General features: G+C 38.8%; 3 protein-coding genes and 1 pseudogene across 3 annotated transcripts; 2 read left to right on the top strand and 2 right to left on the bottom strand.

Annotated features, from left to right (window-relative positions):
• Nucleotides 1–1,275: 1,275 nt before the first annotated feature.
• Nucleotides 1,276–2,892, top strand: LOC141835608 (protein LAZY 1-like). The gene is made up of 4 exons (XM_074722994.1): nt 1,276–1,333; nt 1,494–2,302; nt 2,378–2,573; nt 2,673–2,892. Exons 1-4 carry the CDS (start codon nt 1,276–1,278, stop codon nt 2,690–2,692), a joined length of 1,083 nt encoding a protein of 360 aa, XP_074579095.1. The 3' UTR covers nt 2,693–2,892.
• A 4,905-nt stretch (nt 2,893–7,797) lies between these two features.
• Nucleotides 7,798–9,243, top strand: LOC141836592 (uncharacterized). The gene is made up of 5 exons (XM_074724095.1): nt 7,798–7,814; nt 7,901–8,165; nt 8,277–8,497; nt 8,578–8,665; nt 8,756–9,243. Exons 1-5 carry the CDS (start codon nt 7,806–7,808, stop codon nt 9,241–9,243), a joined length of 1,071 nt encoding a protein of 356 aa, XP_074580196.1. The 5' UTR covers nt 7,798–7,805.
• Nucleotides 9,244–12,206: 2,963 nt separating this feature from the next.
• On the bottom strand, nt 12,207–19,133 carry LOC141835607 (peroxisome biogenesis protein 3-1-like; annotated as a pseudogene).
• A 317-nt stretch (nt 19,134–19,450) lies between these two features.
• On the bottom strand, nt 19,451–24,486 carry LOC141835872 (uncharacterized). Its single transcript, XM_074723266.1, has 9 exons — nt 24,267–24,486; nt 21,405–21,514; nt 21,112–21,180; nt 20,667–20,782; nt 20,531–20,585; nt 20,328–20,448; nt 19,910–19,957; nt 19,706–19,800; nt 19,451–19,628 (listed from the first exon to the last, which is right to left on the bottom strand). The coding sequence occupies exons 1-9, from the start codon at nt 24,364–24,366 to the stop codon at nt 19,530–19,532; spliced, it is 813 nt and encodes a 270-aa protein (XP_074579367.1). The 5' UTR covers nt 24,367–24,486; the 3' UTR covers nt 19,451–19,529.

Here is a 24,486-nt window from a genome sequence, read left to right as displayed (position 1 = left end):
TTTCAGCGACCCACATGCTGCGTGTCTTGTGCTACATGCAAATCTTCACCTACTCCTTCCTTTGTTCCCTCTCTCTCTCTCTCTCTCTCTCCTAAAAGAACGAGAAAAACTTTCAAGGTAGAATTGAATTGGCGATTACAGAATAGATATTATTATAATTTATAATGGATAAAAGTAAAATCTCAATAAAATCAAAAAAAATATTGGCTCACCAACAATAAAATTTTGATTTACTTCTCACATATGATTATAAAATCAATCATGTAGGATCGTTGAATAACAGATTACACCTTTTGCTACATTGCTAAAAGAATGAGAGAAGTCACTATGGACTTAATTGAGATGGTAAGTGAATGATATACTTGTACAATAAACAAGAGATTGAATTTCGGAGCTGACAAGACGTAAATCCTTACACCTTGGTACAACTCATCTACTCATCCATCTTACCTCTCGGTTACCGTGATTTATGTTCTTTGTGTTGGTCTTGGAGCGGACTGGCAGAGGCGTTGGGGGCGAGCAAATTTGCCTTTTGCACAATAAAAGAACGAGAGAAATTTTTCCCCAAGGCGTAATGCAGACGAGGGACATATGACATTTCTGATGTAACAATCAAGGATCGAATCTCGCAGAAACTCACGATTTGTCATGCAACCCACCATGTGTATCTTGTCTGTATATCTAAATTTACCTCTCTCCATACCGATAGAGCCAACCCTAAGGGAACTGTTGAAGTGACGGATCCACTTTATAAGAAAAGTTCCTATGGACATGACGCAGTTGATATCTGCAAGAATATTTATCATAATAAATCTTGAGAGTAATTCCTAACAAGTGTGTTTGACCTTCACATGCAAAAATATCATTGTATTATGGCAAATGCCCTGTGATTTATTTCCTTTTAGAGTGAATGAAATCACCTAAAGAGACTGTTGAGGTGAGGTGAAGACTTCATCTTTTGTCACAAATCTAAAAAAACTAGAAAAGGAGCCCCTACCTTATATATACATTCTTTTCTCTCCTCTCTTATTCCCTATCATTTATTTCTTCGCTAGCAAGTCGAAATGAAGGTGAGTAGCCCTCCATACATCTCCCCATTTGACTCCTCTTTTAAGTGCCATTTTCACTCACTCCATCAATATCATTCATCCACGCACGCATGGCTATACTAATGCATCAAAGTGTTCAACTATTTGATTTCTTATGTTGATTTGATCATTCTTTTTTTAAATTTATTTGTGGCTTCCAATTGCACTGCGGTAGCTGCTTGGTTGGATGCACCGCAAGCTCCGGCCGAACAACGGCGATGGGTTTAAGGATTTCGGGGGCGGCGGTAAGTTTACCTCCCACCGCTATTTCTCTTATTCTGCACTCCGTCCACGTGGGTGATGTATTACCACAAAATAAACATGAAATGGAAAACTTGTGAGAGGCGTACCTTAGTTGGATACTGCATTCGTATGCTAAAGTGCGCTCTTCGGCACGGCTAGCAGGGGCGTGCATCTGCATCGGCGGGCGGAAGTCGCCTGATGAGGATCTCCACCGGCGCCGGCGCCGACAATACGAGCCTTTTCATACTCGCGCGCGGGGCCTCGGTCTCGATGCGGAGGAGTCGTACGAGGGAGGAGGCGGCGGCGGGGGGGATTTGGCGGTGGAGGAGATCTTCGAGGGTTTTCTCGCCATCGGAACCTTAGGAGTCGGGTCGTGGCCGATCGAGGCGGAGGACGAAGCGTCGATCGAGGAAGCGCAGAAGGAGTCGGTGGCCGGCGAGGAGCTCGTCGTCGTGCGGGCGGCGCTGGAGACGATCGCGGAGAAGGAGGCGGAGGCGACGACGGAGACGGACCTGATGGTGGTGGAGACGGAGCTGGAGAAGGTATTGGCGGCGGAGGCGGAGAGGGATGGCGGGCGGAGGTCCTCCGCCGCCCGATCCAGCCACGCCGGGTCGTCGTCGTCGTCAGCGACGGCGGCGGCGTGCCCGCTGCAGGGGTTCCTGTTCGGGTCGTCGTCCGAGGTGGCGGGGGCGATCGAGGCCGAGGTGGCGACCGCGGCCGCGGCCGTGAGCAGCCGGAAGGAGCGGCGGGCGTCGCTAGCGGAGCTGTTCATGATGAGCCGCATCGCGGAGGAGGCCGCCGGCCGAGCAAAGGCGGCGGCGGCGGGCGTTGGAAGCGGCGGGGACTGGGAGGAGAAGGCGACGACTGAGATGCGGCTTCTGAACAGGAGCATGGCGAAGCGCCGCGGATGGAAGGGATCGGACGGTGCAGACGCAGCAGATGGATCAACGGCGGATACGAAGATTCGAAAGGTACGTAGTGCAATTCAATACCCATTCCTGTTTGTGCTACAGCATTGCATCTGAAGAAGGAAACCATGGTTTCAGATACTTCAACTGTTCCACAGAAAGGTTCACCCACAGAACAGCACCACTACCAGAAGGTCCTGCAAGACTGGTAAGATCGAGAAGAAACACTATGTGCCACTGATCGGAGGCAATGCCATGAAACTGAAAGATGAACGCAGAAAAGAGATCATAGATAACGTTGACCAAGGGCACTGGATCAAGACTGATGCAAACTGTGAGTATATCATTCTACCTTCTTAATGGACCATGTGTAGGTTCTTGAGTTCACTAAGGAAGGATCAGTATTTTTTTTTTTGTCTTTTGTAACTAGCAGATGTGGTGCTGGAGCTGTAGAATGTGAGGAATGCCAAGCAAAGTCTTATCTGATAGTCATCTAAAGGTATGGTGTTTTGTGAAAGTGAGCAGCAATAAATCAGAGTCAGTGGTGACATGGTTTCATTATGTAGTAGTTCCTTTCTGTTTATGTTTTCAGTGAGAATGCATCATGTGTCTGCTTGAATAACAAGTGAATAAAGTGCATTGTTTAGTAAAATTTCAGGTGAAACAGCATGAGCATTGATGAAGGTTTGAATATAGTCAGGCAAGTAATCACACAAGAAACAGCAAATTTTCTTAGTGGACTTACAGATTTGAAAACTGCATGAGTTTTAAAAACGGATTTAGTTTTAGATGTAGACATGATCGAACTAGAATGAGTTGTTTGCTGTCAAAAACATGTTCTGCAAGAACCTGCCTGTTTGGTTGCTGCAAAGCATTTAAGTGCCGGCCTTTTTGAGGTCGTGATGTGATTGACCTAAAAAATGTTAACATCATTCAAGCCGAAAGCAATAACAGTCATGTGTGGATGCCCTATGATAAATAACTCGGTGATCTCCTCAACCCTGTAGATGAGTAAAAGGTTCACAAAGTCCGCGAATAGCACAAGGAAATAGGAAATGTGACTAGTACCTAAAATGTGAATTTAACATACGAATTAACGAGAATCAGAAAAGAATCTATGAACATATGTTCCCATTGAAATCGTCTTCTGGGCAAGTCGTTGGCCACCTGACTTGGAAGCAGACTGTCAAGGCGATGCCCATTAGCAGAGAAGGAAAATGCTAGAGGATCTTTAGGTAGACCTACACAGCAAGTGAGGAGAGGGTGAGAATGGAGGTCAGGGGTGTCCTGGTTTAACCACTCCGACGCTCAAGTCAGTCTTTCCATTGAAGAAGAAGAGGAGAGAATGAAAGAGGAGAGCAGGTCTATAAGTGGTCGTGTGTGAATGTGTGTACCTGTCTCCACGAGATGGAGGGGAGCTATATAACTATATGTAAAAGAATAATGGAAAATTATCTTGTCTCCATTAAACCTCAATTAAAGAGAATATCTCTGAGTAGAGATTTTGTCAAAGGAAATATCTCATCAGAATAAGGAAAACATCCCATCACCACCGTAATAGCGAGAAGTCTTATAACCCAGATAGATACAATATCAGGCTATGTTATCATGCCACATTAATGAAGTGATAAGTTACCCAAGATATCACATGATCACAATGGCCTTTGTTCTTCTGACGACGACCGGCTTAGTTGAATGGAGAACTGAACAGAGAGTTGGTTGAGCATTATATAGGGCACAGAGGGAGTGAAGCCTAGTCGACAGAGGGAGCCCAAGCCGAGGTCGACTAAGATTGAGACGGGATATGGTCAGGAAGAGACTCGGTAGAGTAGACTTGAAGGAGAAATCGGGAGTTGGAGCTCAGAGTCGGATGTAGAATCGGAATTAAACCATGAGAGAGACCAAGTGCAAGATTCCTAGCTAAGTCTAACGCTGAGTTGGGTACTTGACTCTGACCTGAGCTGCCTCTTAGTCGCGCTTATGCGCCTAACATAATACTGAGCTGGGGTGACCGAGTGACCGGTGTGGGACCTAGCCAGTCAGCCCTGGCATCGTGTCTTCTGTCTAGCGTATCATGTACTTGGATCAAATCTTGACTTTCTTGACTCGGTCATACCGACCCATAACAACATATAAGAAGAGATGAAGTTTTTGTTACCATAGAGTCCAAGTGATCAAAACTGCCCGAGCCCAGCTATCAACTCACCAGGTCTACTTCCGGCTGTAGTAGGGGATACATATAACCCACCTTACCACTCGGTAACTGCAGCATGTAGCATGCATGTTATAAAAATTAGAGGGAGTTTTATATTTTGAATTTTGGTATATCATCAATTCCTATCTCCTTTTTAGTTTAATGTGTATTATCTTTTCCTAATAATTGTGCACAAAAATATATTATCATTGTATGTATGAACAAACACTGACATGATTAGAGGAATCCATAGGATTCACCTTTAGCTATGGGGTGTTATTCGTCTCCATTTATTCGAACAATGCAACTGTATTCCTCCCAACTTGGTTCCTTGTGTATGTATTTGCACAAGGTGTAGATAATGCAATGCGTTCTTATTTTAGTACAATTTAGTTTTCAATTTAGTTTTCTCTTAAAGGATAGGGTGAAATTGCCTGCATTTTGATTGCGTTCCCCATTTGGAGGAAAATTTCTGCAAATATCATCCCGCGGGTCAACAACTCGTTTGCACCATTGCCCCGGGGAGGGAGCAAATCTATATCACCTCAAGTTTAGGTTTCATAACAATAACAATCAAATCTTATCCCACTACGTGGGATCGATTATGTAGATCCTTTTATGTCATTGAACTCTATTTCCTACTATATTATCATTTATATTTAAATAAATTTTTTCCTATTTTATTGTTGCTAATCAAATTTTTTTTGGTCTTCTTTTTCCTTGTTTAATATGCATATTTGTCATAGTTTCATATCGTCTAACTAGAACATCTATTGGTCATCTACTTACATATCTGTACCACATTAAACGTGTCTCCCTGAGTTTTCCCTCAATAGGCACAACCTCAACTTTCTCTCTAATATTTTTCATTTCTTATCATATCCATCTTTGTATGTCCACACATCCACTTTAACATTCTCATCTCTGTAACTTTCATCTTCTGCTCATGTGCTCGAGTCATAGTTCAACATTTAGCTCCATATAACATAACAGTCTAATTGTTATTTTGTAAAACTATCTTTTAAGTCTTAGAAGTGCTTTACAATGACAAAAAATATTTGACGCTCTCCTCTATTTCAATTGTCCCACTTGTATTCTATGTAAGATATCTCTCTCAATTCCTTTATTCTTTTATAGAAATGATCCTAAATATTTAAAACTCTCAGTTATAGATAACTTATCACCCTGATTGAACAAAGCGTAAAAGTATAAGAACAAGCTATATCGCATTGGCTAAGAACATAGCAAAGAAGTATAAGAACTGCAATGTAATTGATGCTATATGGCATTGGCTAAGAACATAGCAAACATAGCAAAGAAGTATAAGAACTGCAATGTAATTAACACTTTATCGCATTGGCTAAGAACATAGCATAGAAGCATAAAAACTACAATATAATTGATGCTATATCACATTGGCTAAGAACATAACATAGAAATAGAAGAACTGCAAAGTAATTAACGATATATCGCTTTAGCTAAGTACATAACATACAAGTATAAGAATTGCACTGTAAGCTATATCTAACTAAGAACATAGCATAGAAGCATAAGAGCTGCAATGTAATTGCCGCTATATCGCATAGGCTAAGAACATAGTGGTACAAGAATTGCAATGTAATCGGCACTATATTGAAGGTAAGCCACCAAAACAAGGGCCAAAGCGAACGTTGACAGTCGGACCATGAGGAACATGACAGCCGGACCATGAAGAAAAAATGACAGTCGGACCATGAGGAACATGGCAGTTGGATCGATCATGAGGGAAAAAAATAATAGGGAGGCTTCCAGTGGTCCTTTGTTTGAGGAGAAGATTATTGGGATACAATCAAAGTCTCACATTTGAAATACATGGAAAAGATCATAAGTTTATAAAATAGAAAATATCTCTATTGATATGAAACCTTTTGGGTAGAGCCCAAGAACAAAATCCAAAAATAAAATCATATTAAGGAAATGGTTTTAGATCACTCACATTGGCAGTGGATAATATCATGTCATGCTCCATTCATGTGGATTTTTCATGCTAAGTATCATTTCCCATCATATTATTATGGAGATATTCTGATTCATCTGTACTAACAGTCACGAGCACAAGGCGTAACCGGCCTCGCGAGCACATCACGAGGTTGGTCGTTGCGAGCATAGGGTGCAGTTGGCCTCGCGAGCATAATGGGAGGTTGCGACTAGCCTCGTGAGCACAGTGCGAGACCACTCAACAAGAGCTCGCGATCTCGTCGAGGTCAAAAGGGAGAGGAAAGGAGAGCAGAGAGGGGAGAGTTTACCTCGTGTCGGAGAGGATCACGCTGGAGAGCACACGCAGTAGACGTTGGGGATTGAAAGAGATGAGATAGGAAGAAGAGAGAATGATCAAGAACCTTAATTTTATTCTAAATCAGTGACAAAATTATATTTTTCGTCAACAGAATTATATTTAACGACGGAGTCAATGTTCCCTCGCGAATTCGATCACTAATGACGGATTTTTTTTTTTGTGAATTCGAATTATTTAAATTTTAATTTAAATATATTTAAATTAAAATTATGTAAAAATTATCAAAATTCAATTCGAATTCAACTCGTGAATAATTAAATAAAATATTATAAATTTAAATTCGATTTAAAATAATTATCAAATAGATTCAAGTTTATTCGAATTTAATAATTTTAAATATAAATTAAATATTTTTAAAACTGATTCAAAAATCTCATGAACCCAGGCACAAATAGCCTGCACTGCAGCCCTGAGAGAGCCAGTAGAAGCATTGGCATTACGCACATGTTCATTCAAATTTTACTACGCAGTCGACGGGACCAGGAGACGGCTTGCAGTTGCAGAGCAACACTCATGGCGTCTCGTCTGAAGCAGGAAGGAAAAGTCAGCTGGCGACTCCCCTCCAACTCTCCTTGAGGCAAAGGCAATGCCCTCTGATGTGTTATTGGATAAACAGGGAGTGAATGCAGCTCAATGAGCCATAATTATATTTCCATTGTTGCTCATTCTGCAGTTTCTGATCCATTCAAGCATGAGAGAAACTGACAAGAAAAAGAAAAAGGAAAATGGAGAGAAGAAATGTAGTTGATGATCACGAAGGGATCGTATTGTTTCATGCGTGAATTCCTTTACACTGATGTGGGTTGTCGATCCGTATCGCACGTACCCTCGGCACGTGGCTCCCTCTCTCCCTGATTGCCACGCTCGCTGCTGGCCGGCCCACTTCTTGCATAAGACGTACTGAGTCGCTGCGCCACAGTAACTGAGGGAGAGAGGGTGGAGTTAAGATTCACGCTGTGGGAAAGTAAGTGGCGCTTTGGTATCGCTTTCCATCGTCGGCGTTGAGATCCGAGCGGCGGCTGCGCGAGGCGGAAGGGATGGGAGAGGTAGAAAGTTGGTTTTTTTTCTTTTGTTTTTTTTTTTGGAAGTGTTCGTGTGATTTTGGACTTGACGACGGTTGCTTTGGTGGCAGGAGGAGAAAAAGGCGGCGGCGGCGGCGGCGGGATTAATGGAGGAGAAGGCGAAGGAGGAGAAGAAAGAGCAAGGGGCCAAGGCGGAGGAAGCGAAGAAGGGCGGCGGCGGTGGCGAGGGGGAGAAGAAGGAAGCAGGCAGGGGAGAAAAGAAAGCGGAGGCGGCGGCACAGCCTCCACCGGCGCCGGAGGAGATCGAGATGCGCGTGTTCATGCACTGTGAGGGCTGCGCGAGGAAGGTGAAGCGCAGCTTGAAAGGATTCGACGGTCGGTAATGAGGGTCGTGGCCGGCTTCCCAGCCGCCAAGATCTCGCCTTTTGGCTTTTTATGGGAGATTCGAATGAACTAGGGAGCTCTGTTTCGTGCCTTGTTTTGCAGGGGTGGAGGATGTGAAGACGGACTGCAGAACCCACAAGGTGGTGGTGAAGGGGAAGAAGGTGGCGGAGGACCCCATGAAGGCGGTGCAGAGAGTTCAGAAGAAGACCGGGAGGAAGGTGGAGCTGCTGACGCCGCTGCCGCCGGCGAAGCCGGAGAAGAAAGAGGAAGATCAGAAAAAGGAAGAGGAAAAGCCAAAGGAGGTAGCGGAGAAGAAGGAAGAGGTCCACTACTACTTCTGTAAATCTTTCGCCATCTCTGAACCTCACATCGCTTCTAATCCTTCAATTTCCTCTTCCGTCAGCCTCAAGCGATCGAAGTGGTGCTCAAAGTCCACATGCACTGCGACGCCTGCGCACAACAGATCAAGAAGAGCATACGAAGGATGAAAGGTTCTCCTCTCCTGTTCTTCGACTTTAAGATCGCCACAAAAGATTCCTCCTTTTTCGTCGACGTCGACTAAAGATTCAAACTTTGAGCAGGGGTAGAAACGGCGGAACCGAATCTGAAAGGGTCCCAAGTAATCGTGAAGGGTGTCTTCGACCCGGCGAAGCTGGTGGAGTACGTATACAAGAGGACCGGCAAGCACGCGGCGGTGGCGAAGCAAGAGCAGGCGGAGAAGAAGGCGGCGGCGGCGGCTGCACCGGAAGAAAAGGCCGGAGGCGGGGGTGGGGACGCGGGCAAGGAGAAGACGGCCGATGGTGCCGGCGGAGGCAATGCCGAAAAGAAAGAGGAGAAGGACGGTGGCGGCGAAGCAGCAGGCGGAAACGCAAAGGATAAGAAGGGAGCCGGCGGAGCTGCAGAGGAAGGGGCGGCGGCGGCGGAGCCGGCGCCGCCGCCCAAGGCGGTGGAACAGATGATGAGAAACGAGTTCTACTATCCGAGGTATCTCGCCGGCGGATACGCCGGATACGCGGATCACCCTCAGATGTTTAGCGACGAGAACCCAAATGCTTGCGCTGTGATGTAACGGAAGAGGAGCAACAAAAAAGCTTCTCTTTTTAGTTAAAAAAGGTTAATAATTACTGTATAATATTATCATCTTCGATCCATTTCGGGAAGTAAAAACTTTAGCCTCTCTTCTTTCTCAACCATCGAAGGAATATTCCTTTTTTTTTACCATATTTAATTTATTATATTATATGTGTCTCTCCTTTTTATTTTTTGAGTCATCTTATTATATATAATATTTTTTTAAAAAAATATCTTTTTGAGGATCAGGTAATTTGTTTTTTTAAAAAGAATAACAGTGCTGATAAATGAACAAATTGACAAAATTAAAGAGTTGAATCAATGCTTAGTACTACGACAGTTCTATGAGGTACATGCCAATTATGTTGTTATGTCATTTTCTCTATTTTAATTATCTAATAAAGTTATTTTTTTATATAAATAAAATGAAATTGTGTCCCAATCATAATCTTTTCTTTCATCAGAAATTGTAATGCAAGTTTTTTTTTTTTTAAAAAACGATATGGCAATCTAAAAAGCTATCGGTTTTCAGTGTAAAAGTAGTTGATATCGACGCATAACTTCAATGCTAGATAATGCTAGATATGAAAATTGTGTATGAAACTTTTGGAGCATAACTGAGTTGGTTACGACAGAGTAGACTTATAGAAAATGATAAAAATTTGAATCTCAACGAAGCCGAGACAATACCCTCCTCCGTCGTGGTCAACTATAGCTTTCTCGATTTACTTCCTCATAGATGATAGTAAGGCTAACCGTGTAGAGCCGTTATGATGACGATTTCACCTTTTTACAGAAAAGATGGTGCATGAAAAAAAAGGCATCACATATGTTAAAGAAACTAATAACCTATTTACAGATTATTAAAGGTTATGCGAAGGTCAAGTTTTACTAGACCTAACTAGCCTATGGCCTCCTCATAAACTCAAAATTAAGTAGGGATGATAATGAATCAGATTTAGATCGGATTTAATATTCTTCATCTTCATTCCTATTTATTATATATATATATATATCTGTATCTTCATATCTCATATCCATCCTCAATTTATCAATTCATTAAAAAAAATAGATATCCATCTTTATATTCATTAGATAATCATATATCCAACTGATTTTCTTATCTATTAAAGAAAAATATTTTCTATATTAATAATTTTATTTATTTTATATAATAATTATTATTTAATAAAAATATATATTAAAATTAATATCATATTAAAAAAAGAATTCTGATATAATGAGGATAGAAGAAAAGGAATACGGAAATAGCAGAATTATTAATCATTACAGGTGGCCATCACGTGGAAGTGTACCTTTGTGTCAGATTGGTCTATCCTTGATGACTCAGCAAGGCCCCACGCCTCCTTGCTCACAATTATTCGTCCAATCATGTCTTAGATTTTGTCATGCTGTGTCTATTATAGAGATATAGATATAAAACTATTCATGGTCATTATGTAGAATTTATATGAGAAAAAAAATCAAGAAGACTTTTTATTTATTTATTTATATTAAAATTATTCAACCATAATTGAATTTCAATTGTTTTTTATATTATTATCTCTTATCTAATTTCTAAATAGATCAAACACATTATAATAATTATAAAATTATAAAAATTATACATGAAATGATAAAAATTTATGTTGTAACAGTTACGATTTCATAACTACTATAACAATTATAACAACTACAATTTCGTAACTATTATAATGTAAATTTTTACTAATGTTGAATATATTAAATATGCATTATACTAGCTACAAAATCGTAACTACTATAACATATATAATAACTACAAAATCGTAATTGTTATAACACATCTGACCGATTCAAAATTTAAACAAGAGATTTAGACTACTGCTACAGTGCCTAACCGACTCAAAATTTAAACAAAGATTTAGACTACTACTACAGTGCGTCCAACAGGCTCAAAATTTAGATGGGTGATTTAAATGGTAGATAATAGTACTAAACTAAAGATACAACCGAATCGAACTAGCTCACGAGCATTTCAAGGTAGTTCAAATAATATTTGATTCGTATTAGAAATTATCATATTTGAACCAAACTCAAACATATTCGAATAATTTTTTAAACCGAATTCGAATCTATAATATGTTGTTCGAATTTTCACGAGCTGCTTGCAAGCTTTTATTTAATTTCATTATATATTTATTATTATTTATTTTTAAATTAGCACCTATAATATTGATTTAAATAATTAAAATTTAAATAATTCAAATTAAATTTGAATTTAAATTATTTCAAACTAATGTTTGATTATGTTTGAATCAAAATTCGAACAATTAAAAGTACATTCATACTCAAATTTCATTTCAAATCGAGCTTAAATTAAAATTATTTATAATTTTAAATTTTAAATTAAATTTGAATACCATATATATACTTTTTAAATTCAAATATTAATATTTTTATACTATTCGATTCAATACAACTCCTTTACACCCCTATACTGAATAATACTCAAAAACAATTAGATAATGATACACACTTAAACAATAAAATAGAATATCCTTTTGATAAAAAAGCAAAATGAAATATTCCTATAATGGTTCGAAGAAAAAAACATCCTTTTCATTTTTGTTCAATTCAGCTCTTTTGCACCCGTATACTCAATAATACTCAAGAACAATTAGATAATGATACACAATTGAATAGTAGAATGGAGTATCCTTTTTGATAAAAAAGCAAAATGAAATATTCCTTTAATGATTTGAAGAAAAAAACATCCTTTTCATTTTTGTCCAATTTATATATCAAATTTGATTATATTACCAAGTTGACCTTCCTAGTTGCCTTTGACAATTGATGATGTTGGTCAACTCACCGAGACAATAGCCCATCCAATCAGCTTATGGGAAATATATGTAAAATTGAACAACGTAAAATATATGTAATTTGATAAATAAAATACAAATAGAAAATCCTATATAGTTATAAAGACAGTTCTTGCACCTCCAAGAGCACATTGAAGGGCATTTATTATTTGATGGGCGTACATGGTTTGAAACGGAAGTATGATGCCATTAATGAATTCATTAGACCTCCAAATCCATGGTTATCTTCTTGTTCTAGAGATTTGCTAGCATGGCTGCTTTGTCTCCAGCTGTTCACAATCGTAAAACGGGAAGAATGTCAAGTAATTGAATGCATGGTGTACGCCCAACGATAAGACCTGCAAGGAATCATTCAAGATGACAAGTCGTCAGTCTTCTATTTATTGAGATGAAAAGATCTGGCATCACAATGGGCATCAACTCTGTCGAAATATTAAATTGCAACACTATTCTGTTGTTTGATGTAACTAAACAACTGGTCAGGAGTCGATTCAGTATGTGCACAGACTTTGAGGTCATTTCCCACATGATTGATATCTTGTGAGTTTGTAGATGTACAACTTTGTTTTCGAAGACAAGATCAGCAATATCTCTGAGGCTGACAGGGAGAGAAAACTAAGTATATAATTTGTTTTAATCTTCCTTTCAACGATAAATCAATTCTCCTTGATGGAAAATGATACAGGAAGAAGTTTATTCCAATGCTGAGTATACAATCGTCACAATATCATCAATTTAAGGATAAACAGGATGTAGAACAATTACTGTATACGCAAGGGGAAAAAATACAGCATGGAATGAATGCATGTGTGTATCAAGCTTAGTGGGAGACATTCTTCCTAGAGATAGCGAAAAAACATCGAAGAGAAACCTTTGATACAGAAGAATCACGAGTGCATGTACTTACAATTTGATAGGCATCTGAAGACTTTCTTTAAGAAAGTGTATGCAGGAGCGCAGCTTTTACACACTAGTAAGACCATTTGAATCAGTAGGCCTATGAGAGTAATGGCATTTGCATATAGAAGAGTGTAGAACAGTTCGATCTCTGGCAGTCTTTCAATAACCTGCACAAATTTGTTGCCTCGGGGTTCATCAAGTAGAGGCAAGCTTAATCGTGTGATTTGTGGCAATAGTTTGGCTAAGGGAAATCCCAAGGAACTTGTCCCAGGAACTTGGACGCTAATGTCATTGACCAAAACCTCAACGGCCTTTTTCAGAGATATGTCCAAGATTTGCCCAAAATCTGGCTGCAGAGAGTAATACAAAGACACAATCAGCAGCAAGAATGCGTAACCAAATAACCATAAAGGTAAGCCACAAAAGATAGAATATCTAACGTTCAATATCATCATGTCTTTCTCAATAGCTACACAAGTAATGAATTCATGTTCCTTTTATAAAGAACTGGAACAAATGAGATCAGGAATTCATCAGTTTCATATTCTGCAAAGTCCTTATAAAAAAAATTGTTAGAAAAAAAATAATGGGTCTATCAGAAGAAATGACAGATTCAAACCTTTGAAGCTGTTAATGAAATAAGTTTCAAAAGGTTTGAGAAATGAATACAAAATTAGAATCAATTAAGTTTTATGGTAAAGAGAAAAAGAAAGTGTCCTCACACTCGGAATGAAGTAAAGATTTTGCTGGTTCTACCAATTTAGACAAAGATAGTGCAAGAATTCTTAAGCAATCCAATATCCATTTTGCTGAAAGAAAAATTATTTTCAAGCGCAATATTTAAGTGATTACAGATAATATAATCATGGCATTCTAACAACTCTATAAGTCTAGAGCAAGACCCCACATCTTGGCAGATTAAATCTAGGCTTATCAATAAAAGTAAATATGAGAATCTTGGTCTAGAAAAAGGAATCTTGAGAAGTCTCAAATGCCCACACTAAAACTATGAATAACAATATTAGCACATGTCACAACTTGGAAAATGGAAAAAAAAAAAACTCAGTTAATAGCCGGAACACCTACCAGCAAATTAATAGAAAGGCAATTCAAACTATTATATAATATAAACTACTAGTAAACTTGACTGCATTGATTACTTGAGCAACAAAAGGTCTTCCAAGATTATAGAAAGATCAAGTTCGTATTTCCAGCATGCTTTGCAAAGCATACTATAGGTCTTTTCATACCTTTTTGAAATATATATGCAACATGTATATGCATATTACAGATATTTGCATAGCTGGACAGCACAGAACAGGTCTCAAACAAAAGCTGGTCCAGTTTGGTGGCATCCATAAAAAGAGACGAATCTTCAAATCCATTGGCAGACATGGCCATCTGTTGCTTGTAGTAGTTAACATTTTAGGCACCAGATAACTTATCCAATAATTTAATGAGCCAATGTTCATGAACATATCCAGAATTTGGATCATTATTTCACGCAATTGCGCCATGCTAATAGGCTCCTTAAGCTGCTTGCTCACCATGATGCACCATGACAAAAACACATAAGCATTATTAGCTAAAAAACTTTGTACTGTTTGTTTCTGAGAATGCTTAATATTCTTAGTAAATATGCAAATCAGGTGTATTATCCTATAGTGCTTTTCAGGCTCGAAGTCATCTACCACACAGGAATGCATCTATTTAAGAGCAAAATGGTGTTGTATCAGAGTATTGGTTCGCATGACATTACATAGATACATTGATGACAATTAATTGAACATGAACAAACATAAAATTTTAACTGTCATTTCACACACAAATTAGTCGAGGTCAAGCAACATTAACTCCTTACTCTTTGAGGACTTCCTTAGCTGCATTCTGCATGTTCATAATTAGTGAATTGATCCCATAGGTTGCTAAATAATCTGCAGTAGCAAGAAACTCCTGTTGCCCATGACTTTTAAATGAATCAATCTCATCCTGTCATAAAGAAGAGTGAAAAAAGCATTCAAATAACGTATATGCTATTTTATAGTATCTTCACCCTCAATGAAATGATTCTGTGCACAATATTTAACATTTTCTAAAGAAATATGTATAATTCAATTAGGGACTTTGATTGACAAAGAGAAATGTAATTTCAGCTCTCTATTTGTAAGCTGACGGTAAAGTAATCAACTTTGTTTTCTTTTTCTTTTCCATACTTCATCTCTACACAAGGAGCTCTCAGCAAGAATCAGACTCTGGAAACCAAACACCCAATTCTTCTTAGCGAGAGCTGAGCAATAAGTGACTCTTTCCCTCTGAGTCTGGGAAACAAGCGACCCTTCAACCCTTTTCCCTACGTCTTCCTCATCTTCTATGAACAGCGTGAGCCCTCTTGCACTGAGTGAGCAACACCATTCTCCTCTACCTGTGAGCAGACCAATGACACATCCCTGCATGCACTCCAGAAGCACGTACTATGTCTTCCAGAAAAGATAGCTGCAAAACCTTCCAAGGCAAAAACCCCCTTGTTTCTTTTCACTCAAGGAGCCGTACCCTACTGTGCTTCTCGTCCAACCAGTAGCAACTCCCCCCACTGCCAGTTCCCCCCACTGTTACAGTGGTGGTTTGTTTGTGATTTCAAGCTAAGTAAAGAGGTTCATCCCCGTCATGCTTTTGTATCCTTTGTTTGCGTTGTCCCATCCAATTGCTAATGGGAAGTAGGTTGGAGGCATCAACAGCAAGCAGCAGTAAAGGTCTTGGTGATACCATTCCTTCAGTTTGAGATAGGATCCTCTCCTTAGTATATGGGGTTTTTCCTCGAGTTAAGGAACCAACAAAGTGCGAGGCACAAAAACATCCTATTAGAAGAGACAATGGTCATGGAAGACATTTATCACTTAATCATGCTGATATGATTGCTAGCTAGAGCAACAGAGATGTTATGTGCATTATGCATTGGACAAATGTGTTGTGGTGAGGATGATAAGTGTCTTTTACCCATTTTGAGGAGGAGGGATTTTATACTAAAATTTAAGGAGAGTACTTGTCGGTAAGGCAAAATGATTGTAGGCAAAGACCTCGTCACACCCTTGCACACCAAAAGCCCATTAGCAACTTAAGGTTTAACCTTGAGTTTAGGAGATCTCAAGCACTTGATTAAATTCTAACTGGGAAACACCTTTAGCTTTTATTTTCCTTGCTCAACAATCTGCCTTGTTATATTAGATTATTTGTTCATAGCATGCCTAATATATCTACTTACATGCTTGGAATTATTTGAAGATACATACTTGGAATCATCTGATGGTACATGCTAGAGTTATGTCATCTTGAACATATGTGACAGAGATTCTCCTACTGTCTATGCTAGTCTGTTAATTAATTAAGATGAATGCTTAGAATAATTTGGGATAGAATATTACTGATAATATTGCAAGGTGTGCACTTGCTAGTAAGAGACCTATATCATGGTGAGAGTTAGTGAATAAATAGTGGACAATAACATAATTAGGGTTTGTGGCAGTTAGATATTGTTGACACCTAACTATGATCACGTGTCTTTATAAGATATTTGGGACCCATGATGGTTTTGTATTGCCAACAAGTGATTATGTATGTCATTATCTATGATCGTGGGCCCTGAAGGTTAGGTGTAACACAGCCTACCAGCTTCAGTGAGATTCCACAGAGTACGGGGGCCTTGGATCAAAGTGATTTCATTGAATTGAAACGGGAGATTTACCCCATTGTATTGAGTATGAGGTGTTCGCATGAGCATACACATTCTGTAGCTCTTGCATCTTTGAGTTAGACTGAAAATAGGGTTGTGCTTTAAATTTACCTTTCTTACTTGTTTATCTTGTTGTTTATTATTTTAGACCTTGTTTCTTATCAACCAAAGTCCTTTTTTGCTTTTTTATAATTATGGTACTTGTTGCATTTTACCTTATTGTCTTAAGACTTTTTTGCATAGTCGAAATGTTTAGTATGATTCCTTTACAATATGTTGTTGCATTATTGTATTTGTGTGTGTTATGCTCATGCATCTTGTGAGTGCTAGTTATGGATGTGTTACAAGCATTATCTAGCATATGGGTGGCACAACCTTTGACCGGCACGAGGACCATGTTGATGGAATTGTTGTTCTATCGAAGTGGTATTCCTAGCCATGGGAAGAGGGATCACTTAGGGTTTGACATTACCAATGATACGGCAAGAGAAGATCTAGTTGTAAGTAGTTGGGACTCATGACTTGTTATTGTTGTTGTGTTATGTAAAGCAGTGAGCAAAAAAATCATAAATAGATGAAAAGCAGTAACCCATTAAAAGGCAATAATGCAGAATTTTACCTACTCATGGTTATGTATACATTATTTTGAATTTTTACAGTGTTGTACAAAAGAAGTAAATTCAACAGGCAACTTTGTAGATATTAGTATTTATTGTCTTATCTCAGTAACTCCACATGTTCATCTAAACAATCTCCTATGAAACGCTAACTTTTTATATGTGTCGCTTTCCAAGAGTCCAATACTCTAATTTATATAGTATGGCAAAATCGTTCCACAACATCATAATCCTTTCTTATAGCCTAATAGATCAATGACAATCACACAAACTTCTAAAAGTTCCTCCAAGTGTCTTAGTTTCATCCATCCACTCTTTATCTAATCAATGATCTCTTCATCAATATTCCTTTTATACTGAATACAAGGATTTCATGTCCATTCATCTAAAATATTTACCTTGATTTTTTCCCTTATCAATAAAAATTATATTTCATAAATTCAACTTTTAACTAACTTAAAACCTTTAGTTTATAATTTTTTCCCTTCACAATTCACGTTTAGAATTTAACCAATATACACTCCCATCAATTGACACAATATCATATGTAAATTAAGTGAGAGAACCTGAGTTAGGTTATTTGATAAACAATCCAATAAACAAAGATCACTAAGGGAAAACAATGTCATAATAATTAATAGGAGAAATGTACAAGCTGTAATGTTCCACACATCTGAATAAGTAGGATCTAGTAATACATCATACCAGCTTCTGCAAATTGTGCATTGAGCCACTGAGATTATACTTACCAGAGGTTGAGAATCCTCAAAGTCATGGGCAATATCTAGATACAGTTGCCTCCCTAATATGTTAACTTGAACTCTGACATATAAGCAGAGCAAAGTCATTGACCACAAAGAAGCTGCTGCCCTTGTGAAACCTGTGAGGAAATAAAAAAAAACAAATAATTGCTTGGTGAAATACGACCATCTTTCTCCAACAGGTGACATAAGCAGGATTGTAAACATCGTCATGATTGATCAGACACATTTTTGCAAAAAGAAACTGCGGCATACTTAGAATTTTAAGCCTTTCCCATAGCTCCAGCTTCTCCTTGAGAGGAAGTGAGCTTGACTGTCCCTTCCCATGAATAAGCTTCTCTGTCAGGAGCGAGAGGTCCAAATTCTCAGACACCCTAGACTGAACGCAGTGCATCGCATATGGTAGTGTGGTCGTGTCAGAAATCCTCTGGACGCTCTCAAAATGCACTTGCAATCTGCCCACAGACGAAAACAACGTTAATCAATCAACCAAGCAGAAATTAGTAGAAAATCCATAATAAGGGAGGGGAAAAGGGAGCTAATTTACTGATTCTTAATAAGTTCATCGACTTATCGACCGCCTTCGAGCTGCTGCTCGGAATCAGAAAATCTCCTGGCCTGACTCTCATAGAGCTTGTTGAGGAAATAGCCGCCACCGACAATACCGACTTCTATGCCTGCTCCACAAGCCCCTGAATCCAGTCGACCATAAAAAACGAATCTTTAGCAGAAATTTCTCCACAAAAATTCAAGAAACGCTAAAATAGTGCGAAGGCAGAAGACAACACCTTAAGAAAAGCATGGCATAGTTGATCGGTTAAAACGCACTCTTCGAGCCGACGGCGAGAGGGGGATCAAAGCCGACAGGGATCAAAGAGATATCGCCGCAACCGAGGGGAGAAGCTGCAGCCCGACGGCGGCCGCTTGTAGGGAAGAGAAAGGCGACGATTTCGATATCCCGTTCGTTCCACCACCAGACCAGATGATCCCTCGATATCCTCTACCAACAGCGAGCGCATTCGAAATCCCTAACCTCACGATCGTCGTTCGATTTCGCGCCTTGGGCTTCCAAACCGATGAGAAGCCCATTTATGCCCTTAATTTCCAAATATAATTTTAAATACTCTAATTTTTATTACATAAAAATGATTAAATAATTATTTTAAATACGTTTATTTATATTATCTATTTATTTTAAAAATATTTTTCAAGTTAAGTCTTCTTATTCATATTTGACAAAATTCATGTAATGAACTATCATTTATGTGCTCTTTTCTTTCTTTCTTTCAAGTAATTGAACCCTTAAGCGAGTTGATTCATTCGCGAAGCGATAGAGTGACCGAAAGGGAATTCATACCGACATCGAAGAAACCATGAACCGAGCAAGACGAAGACATAATTTACAATTCGACAAGTCATCCAAGGAGGCTATAAGAAGGCATGTCTTCTATCCTAAGAACATCATCCATCAGAAGCTCCCTCTCGAGCGCGGCTCGAGTCGACTTCAGAACCTCCTACGAACACACACACATATTTTGAAGATGTAGGAATCAAGCAAAAAAGGAAATTGTAGTAGCCATGCCATACTAACATTGAATTCCATGTAGGAAGCATTTCGTTCTAGCCATTGCTTGTCCATCAACATGAAAGCTACACAGTAGAGCAAGTCGAAAGCCCATTCATCCTCTGCCATGGCGAAACATATGCAACGAGACGCGTATGTATCAGAGATTGTGCTCGGTCATACACACCAAAAACTGGAAGTAGATAGGCGGAGATTATGCGAAAGGCTCACCGGACAGCATTTGGACGAACACGGCTCGGGCGAATGTCCTCGTCTTCGCTGTGGGCATACAATCTTAAACCAGTCAGAGCTCGAAACGACTATCTCACAAACTAAATCGTCGGCAATGCTGAATGAGTAAAACTTAAGGCATTCAAAACTTATCCACAATTTTACAAGGAACAGGGAAACAGCTTTGGTGAGAATGAACCTTTCTATCATTCTAGATATGGTTCAAGAAGAACCATGTAAGGCTCACTTCATCCTCAAAGATTTGCGCATACAATGCTACCGAGCATACTGAATCATTCGCCTGTCCGATATGCAGTGTGCGCAAAAGTGTAACTTTTTTGTTTGTTTTTTTGCCTTGTTCTACTCTTGTTTGTTCTTTTAATTAAATCACTATTGATTGCTAGGAAGAAACACTTACTGGATTGAAGATCTAGCATTTGTATAATCATGAAAGTGATATTGACACCAGCCACTGCAAAAGGATACTCCCATGTCGACCGTTTTCCAAACTGCTTGTTTAGCAACCTCTGGAACGAATTCTGAAGGCGAAGAAAGTCGAGTTAGCTTTCTCTTGGAGTACAATAATTTAAGAAAAAAGCAAAGAAGATAATCTGATCTTACAGAGAATGTTTTCGCAAAGAATAGAAGATTCTCCAATGAAATAAACCCAGCACCCCTACTTACCATGAAAAACTGTGGATTAGGAGGTTTAGTTGGCAGAGAATGGAGCATAAAATAATTATAATGGTAAATTTACCTAAAGTCAGTCGACGGATCCTTCCCCTGCCAGCCCATCTCCTTCCACTGGTCGGAGACAAGGTCACTGAGCTCTTTATCGGGGTATGTCGCATACCAAAGAGCCCTGAGAGCCTCCTGCCAGGACATGGTAAGTTTCAATATTTCCGAAACAGAGGAGAGGCACCATTTGTTGTTTCACTCAATTCTTCCAATTATTAACTTTCCTTCAAACTCAGTCTTCATAATTCTCCTGTAACTCTTTTCTCAGTAAAGAACACTTATTCTAAACCATGGTAAAGTGTAGTTCGGATTTCTTATAATCATTAAAAAAAAAGTGACAAATGAAAAAAAAAATGACATTGGCATTCGCAGGTGGATATGAGAAAACACTGATGTTATCTTTAACTCAACTGTTCATGTTTAACATTGATTATTCCATGATGACATGTAGAAGTGAATATTACCTGATGTTCGCGTCTTGAACCATCAAAGTAAACATTCACGCGATGCTTCAATCTTTGAAGTCTTTCTTCCTAAAATCAAACATATGCACAGATATTAAACTTCCCTTATCAAACAATTCCATTTATGAAGAAGAATAATTCAAGACGAAGAAAAAGGAATGTCAGTTCCATGCTCTAATGGGCAGGCAATACAAAAACACTGCAAACATGAACAAAGATACAGAATTAAGATGTAATGCCAAATCAAACTTCATATAGCAAGTTTCAGTATCACATTGTGATTTGCTTTTTACCTGCAAGGGAGTGAGATTCATGCAGATGCGCTCATAAGTTCCTTTGCGTTTCATACAAACACAAGATAGTCCTTTCCCGATCCATCTTGGTGAACCACACGTCTGATCCTCTGTGCAAAACCAATAATACAAACATCAAAGATATATCGTGACAAGCAAAAATTAAATTAGGGTAAGGAAATTAGAAAACATCGACTTTGAATATGTCAAACTTGCTTTAAAAAAGTCAAAAGGATAATTGGTAGTTGTATTTACCATAAATGTTACTAATTTCATACGAAGATTTGCCACTTTATTAGCTCAAATGAATCCATACCAAACATAGAATTTCCATTTTTGGAGATTGTAAGCATATCAAAGATAAGAGACTATGACTTTGGTCCACAATAAAATGAAATTCCAACATTATTCGATATCAGATTAGATTACTGCAGAAAAGAATATGTACCAATAGAACAGAACTTTACGAAGTCATAACAAGAGGAATTAACTGTTCTTCATCAACAGAAAAGCATAACATAAATGCTTCTCCTGTATTATTAAGTATTGGAGAATGTTGTGATATTTGAGACTATATGATCCTATAGCACATTTTGCAGATTCTAAGTACAATATCGTGTTGTCATATGGCCATGAAATTGGACAATCCATGTTTATTTTTTCTATGTCACAACTTACTTAAAAGAGAGGATTGACCCATCAACTTGTACTAGCTCAAAATGCTTAAGCCCAAATTGATAGTAGTAGCTTACTTATCTGAGCTTATAAAAGCTTATTCATTGACCTACAACTCGCAATGCATGACTAAATAGAATAATACAGTCTCTCCAACTCAAGGATTGAAGTCTACATTAAGACACAAATTGCAACTCAGAAATCATCCCAAGATTCTAAGGAGTATGACAGAGGGTTCATTTGTGAAATTTAAGTAATTTAGGTTCATGTAGCACCTTGGCTAAATTGTTACATGAGCCTAGACTTACCTAAAAATGAAAATGAAAGCATAAAATGACTGAATTGATTCTAAGTAGCACAATAGAAGGTTCATTTGGTATGGACCTAAATTTGCCCAAAATTATAAATAAAGGCATAGAATGACTGAAGATATTCTAAAGAGTATAATAGAGGGTTCATATGTGGAATTTGGATAATTTGAGCCCATGTAACAATTTTACTGAATCTGCTACATAGACCTAAACTCGCTGAAAATTATAAAATTAGGTTATAAAACAACTCATTTGGTTCCAAGAAGCATAATAGAGGTTTTGTCAGTGAAATTTAGGCAATTTGGGTCAATGTAGCAATTTTGGCAAATTTGCTATTACATAGACCTGTGAAGGCATAGAATGATTAACTAGATTCTAAGGAGTAGAACAGAGGGCTCATTTATAGAATTTGGATCATTTGGGTTCACGTAGCACTTTAGGAAAAAGTGCTACATGGATCTAAATTGCAAATGAAGGTACAGAATGACTAAACAAATTCTTAAGAGTAAAACAGAGAGCACAACAACAACCAAGCCAGTGGAGTCGGCTAGTAAACAGAGAGTTCATTTTGGAATTTGGTCAGTTTTAGCAAATTGTTTCATGAATGACAGACACTCAACACAAAATACATAAAATCAGAGAAAGAAATGAAGACAAAGAAACATAGAGAAATGAAAACACTCCGATTTTATGTATTTTGCGTCGAGTTGTTTGTTTTTGACAAAACTATTAATGAATGATAGAGACCACAAAACAAAATATATAAAACTAGAGAAAAAAGAAATAAAAACACAAAATACATAGAGAAGAATCGGAGAAGCAAAAGGAAGAAGTTTCACAATGACACCGGGAGACAAAACCACAGTTTGTAGTGAGATTAAACAGTGTTTGTAGGGAGATGAAACTCAAATTGGGCAGCATAAAAGTATTATTTGGGCAAGATTTATATGAGTTTGGAAAACGGGACACTTCGATTTTTTTAAAAAAAGAGGATGCCTTGTAATTTTTACCTTAAAAAAACATTTACTAAACCATAATTTTTTGGGTAAGATCATGAGGCTGGAGACTTGCAAGAAGCAAGACAAAGTTTTGGTGCAAGTACAAAGCACTTGGTGGTTGCTTATGGAGTTATGGTACGATGCTGCATGCCTACAAAATTTAACAGGGACACCAAGGCTCACAGGAAGGAATCGTGTGAGACCCACGTCTGTTTGTAACGTGCTGTCCGTGGCATTTACTAGTCAGTAGTCATCTCGCAGGGCAGTCGTATTGGGGAAGGAAACACTTTTCTAGAGTACACTTTCAGTCTTCAATTTCCTCATGGATGCTACAGTGCAAGGACAAAGCGTAGCTCGAGACATTATACTGCAAAGTGACATAGCGTAAACTGACAGAACAGACAAATGACCCTCACATGCCATCCTAAGTCGCACAGGTGTCAACCTTCCGATGCTAGGAAGAATGCGAGCTGTAGTTATTTTCTAGGCCTAAACCAACTACTAGAGTATGTGAAACTCGTCGTAAGAAGCAATTTCATCCAGCAACCACGAGAACTTGATAAAAAGGTCAAGAATTTTACCTTTCTCAAGAACGCGCAATATATATTTTTTTCCAGTTCAAAATTACAACATGCGCATAGCCTAGACCGCAATACAGCAGCAAACAGATCGCTGAGGACAAACCCTAGAAAACGCGCGATGGAAAAGTAGCATTTTGCGGCCGTAGGCAGCTTCGATCTCCGATTTTCCATACCACAGAGCTTGCGACGGAATCAAGCATCGAGAAAGCCGATGATCAAAGAAACACTCCAAAGAAGCTATAAAAAAAACACACTTTTTTCTGAAGAAAGAGAAGAGTAAGGACGAGGATGACCTACCGACATTAGCGGCGGAAGCGCTGTGAGCGCACCTGAAGATGGCGTGCGGCGGCAGCGATCCGACGGCCATGCAACCACCGTGGTTCCTCTCGACGCCCATGTCTCCTTCTCGCTGGCTCCCCCGGAGTGATCTGGCGCGGAGATGGACGAGGAGGAAGAAGCAAACACCCAAGACGAGGAGCAGGCGGGAGCGAAGGCCGCCCTCTGTGTCTGCGTCGGA

Source organism: Curcuma longa, chromosome 10 (genome assembly GCF_044706935.1).
Source record: "Curcuma longa cultivar G26 ecotype Majalengka, Jawa Barat chromosome 10, ITB_CL_G26_1.1, whole genome shotgun sequence".
Lineage (NCBI taxonomy): Eukaryota > Viridiplantae > Streptophyta > Magnoliopsida > Zingiberales > Zingiberaceae > Curcuma > Curcuma longa.
The sequence above is the reverse complement of the archived record's forward strand: the minus strand, read 5'-3'. Positions and strand labels throughout refer to the sequence as shown.

Coding starts and splice junctions, on each gene's coding strand:
- LOC141835872 (XM_074723266.1), bottom strand. CDS start 24,366: ATGGGCGTCGAGAGGAACCACGGTGGTTGCATGGCCGTCGGATCGCTG. Junction 21,515..24,266: donor CGCTTCCGCCGCTAATGTCG/GTAGGTCATCCT, acceptor GGTTTTGCACAG/AGGATCAGACGTGTGGTTCA. Junction 21,181..21,404: donor TGAATCTCACTCCCTTGCAG/GTAAAAAGCAAA, acceptor GTTTGATTTTAG/GAAGAAAGACTTCAAAGATT.
- LOC141836592 (XM_074724095.1), top strand. Junction 8,166..8,276: donor CAGCTTGAAAGGATTCGACG/GTCGGTAATGAG, acceptor CTTGTTTTGCAG/GGGTGGAGGATGTGAAGACG. Junction 8,498..8,577: donor TAGCGGAGAAGAAGGAAGAG/GTCCACTACTAC, acceptor CTCTTCCGTCAG/CCTCAAGCGATCGAAGTGGT.
- LOC141835608 (XM_074722994.1), top strand. CDS start 1,276: ATGCACCGCAAGCTCCGGCCGAACAACGGCGATGGGTTTAAGGATTTC. Junction 1,334..1,493: donor TAAGGATTTCGGGGGCGGCG/GTAAGTTTACCT, acceptor CACGGCTAGCAG/GGGCGTGCATCTGCATCGGC. Junction 2,303..2,377: donor CGGATACGAAGATTCGAAAG/GTACGTAGTGCA, acceptor CCATGGTTTCAG/ATACTTCAACTGTTCCACAG.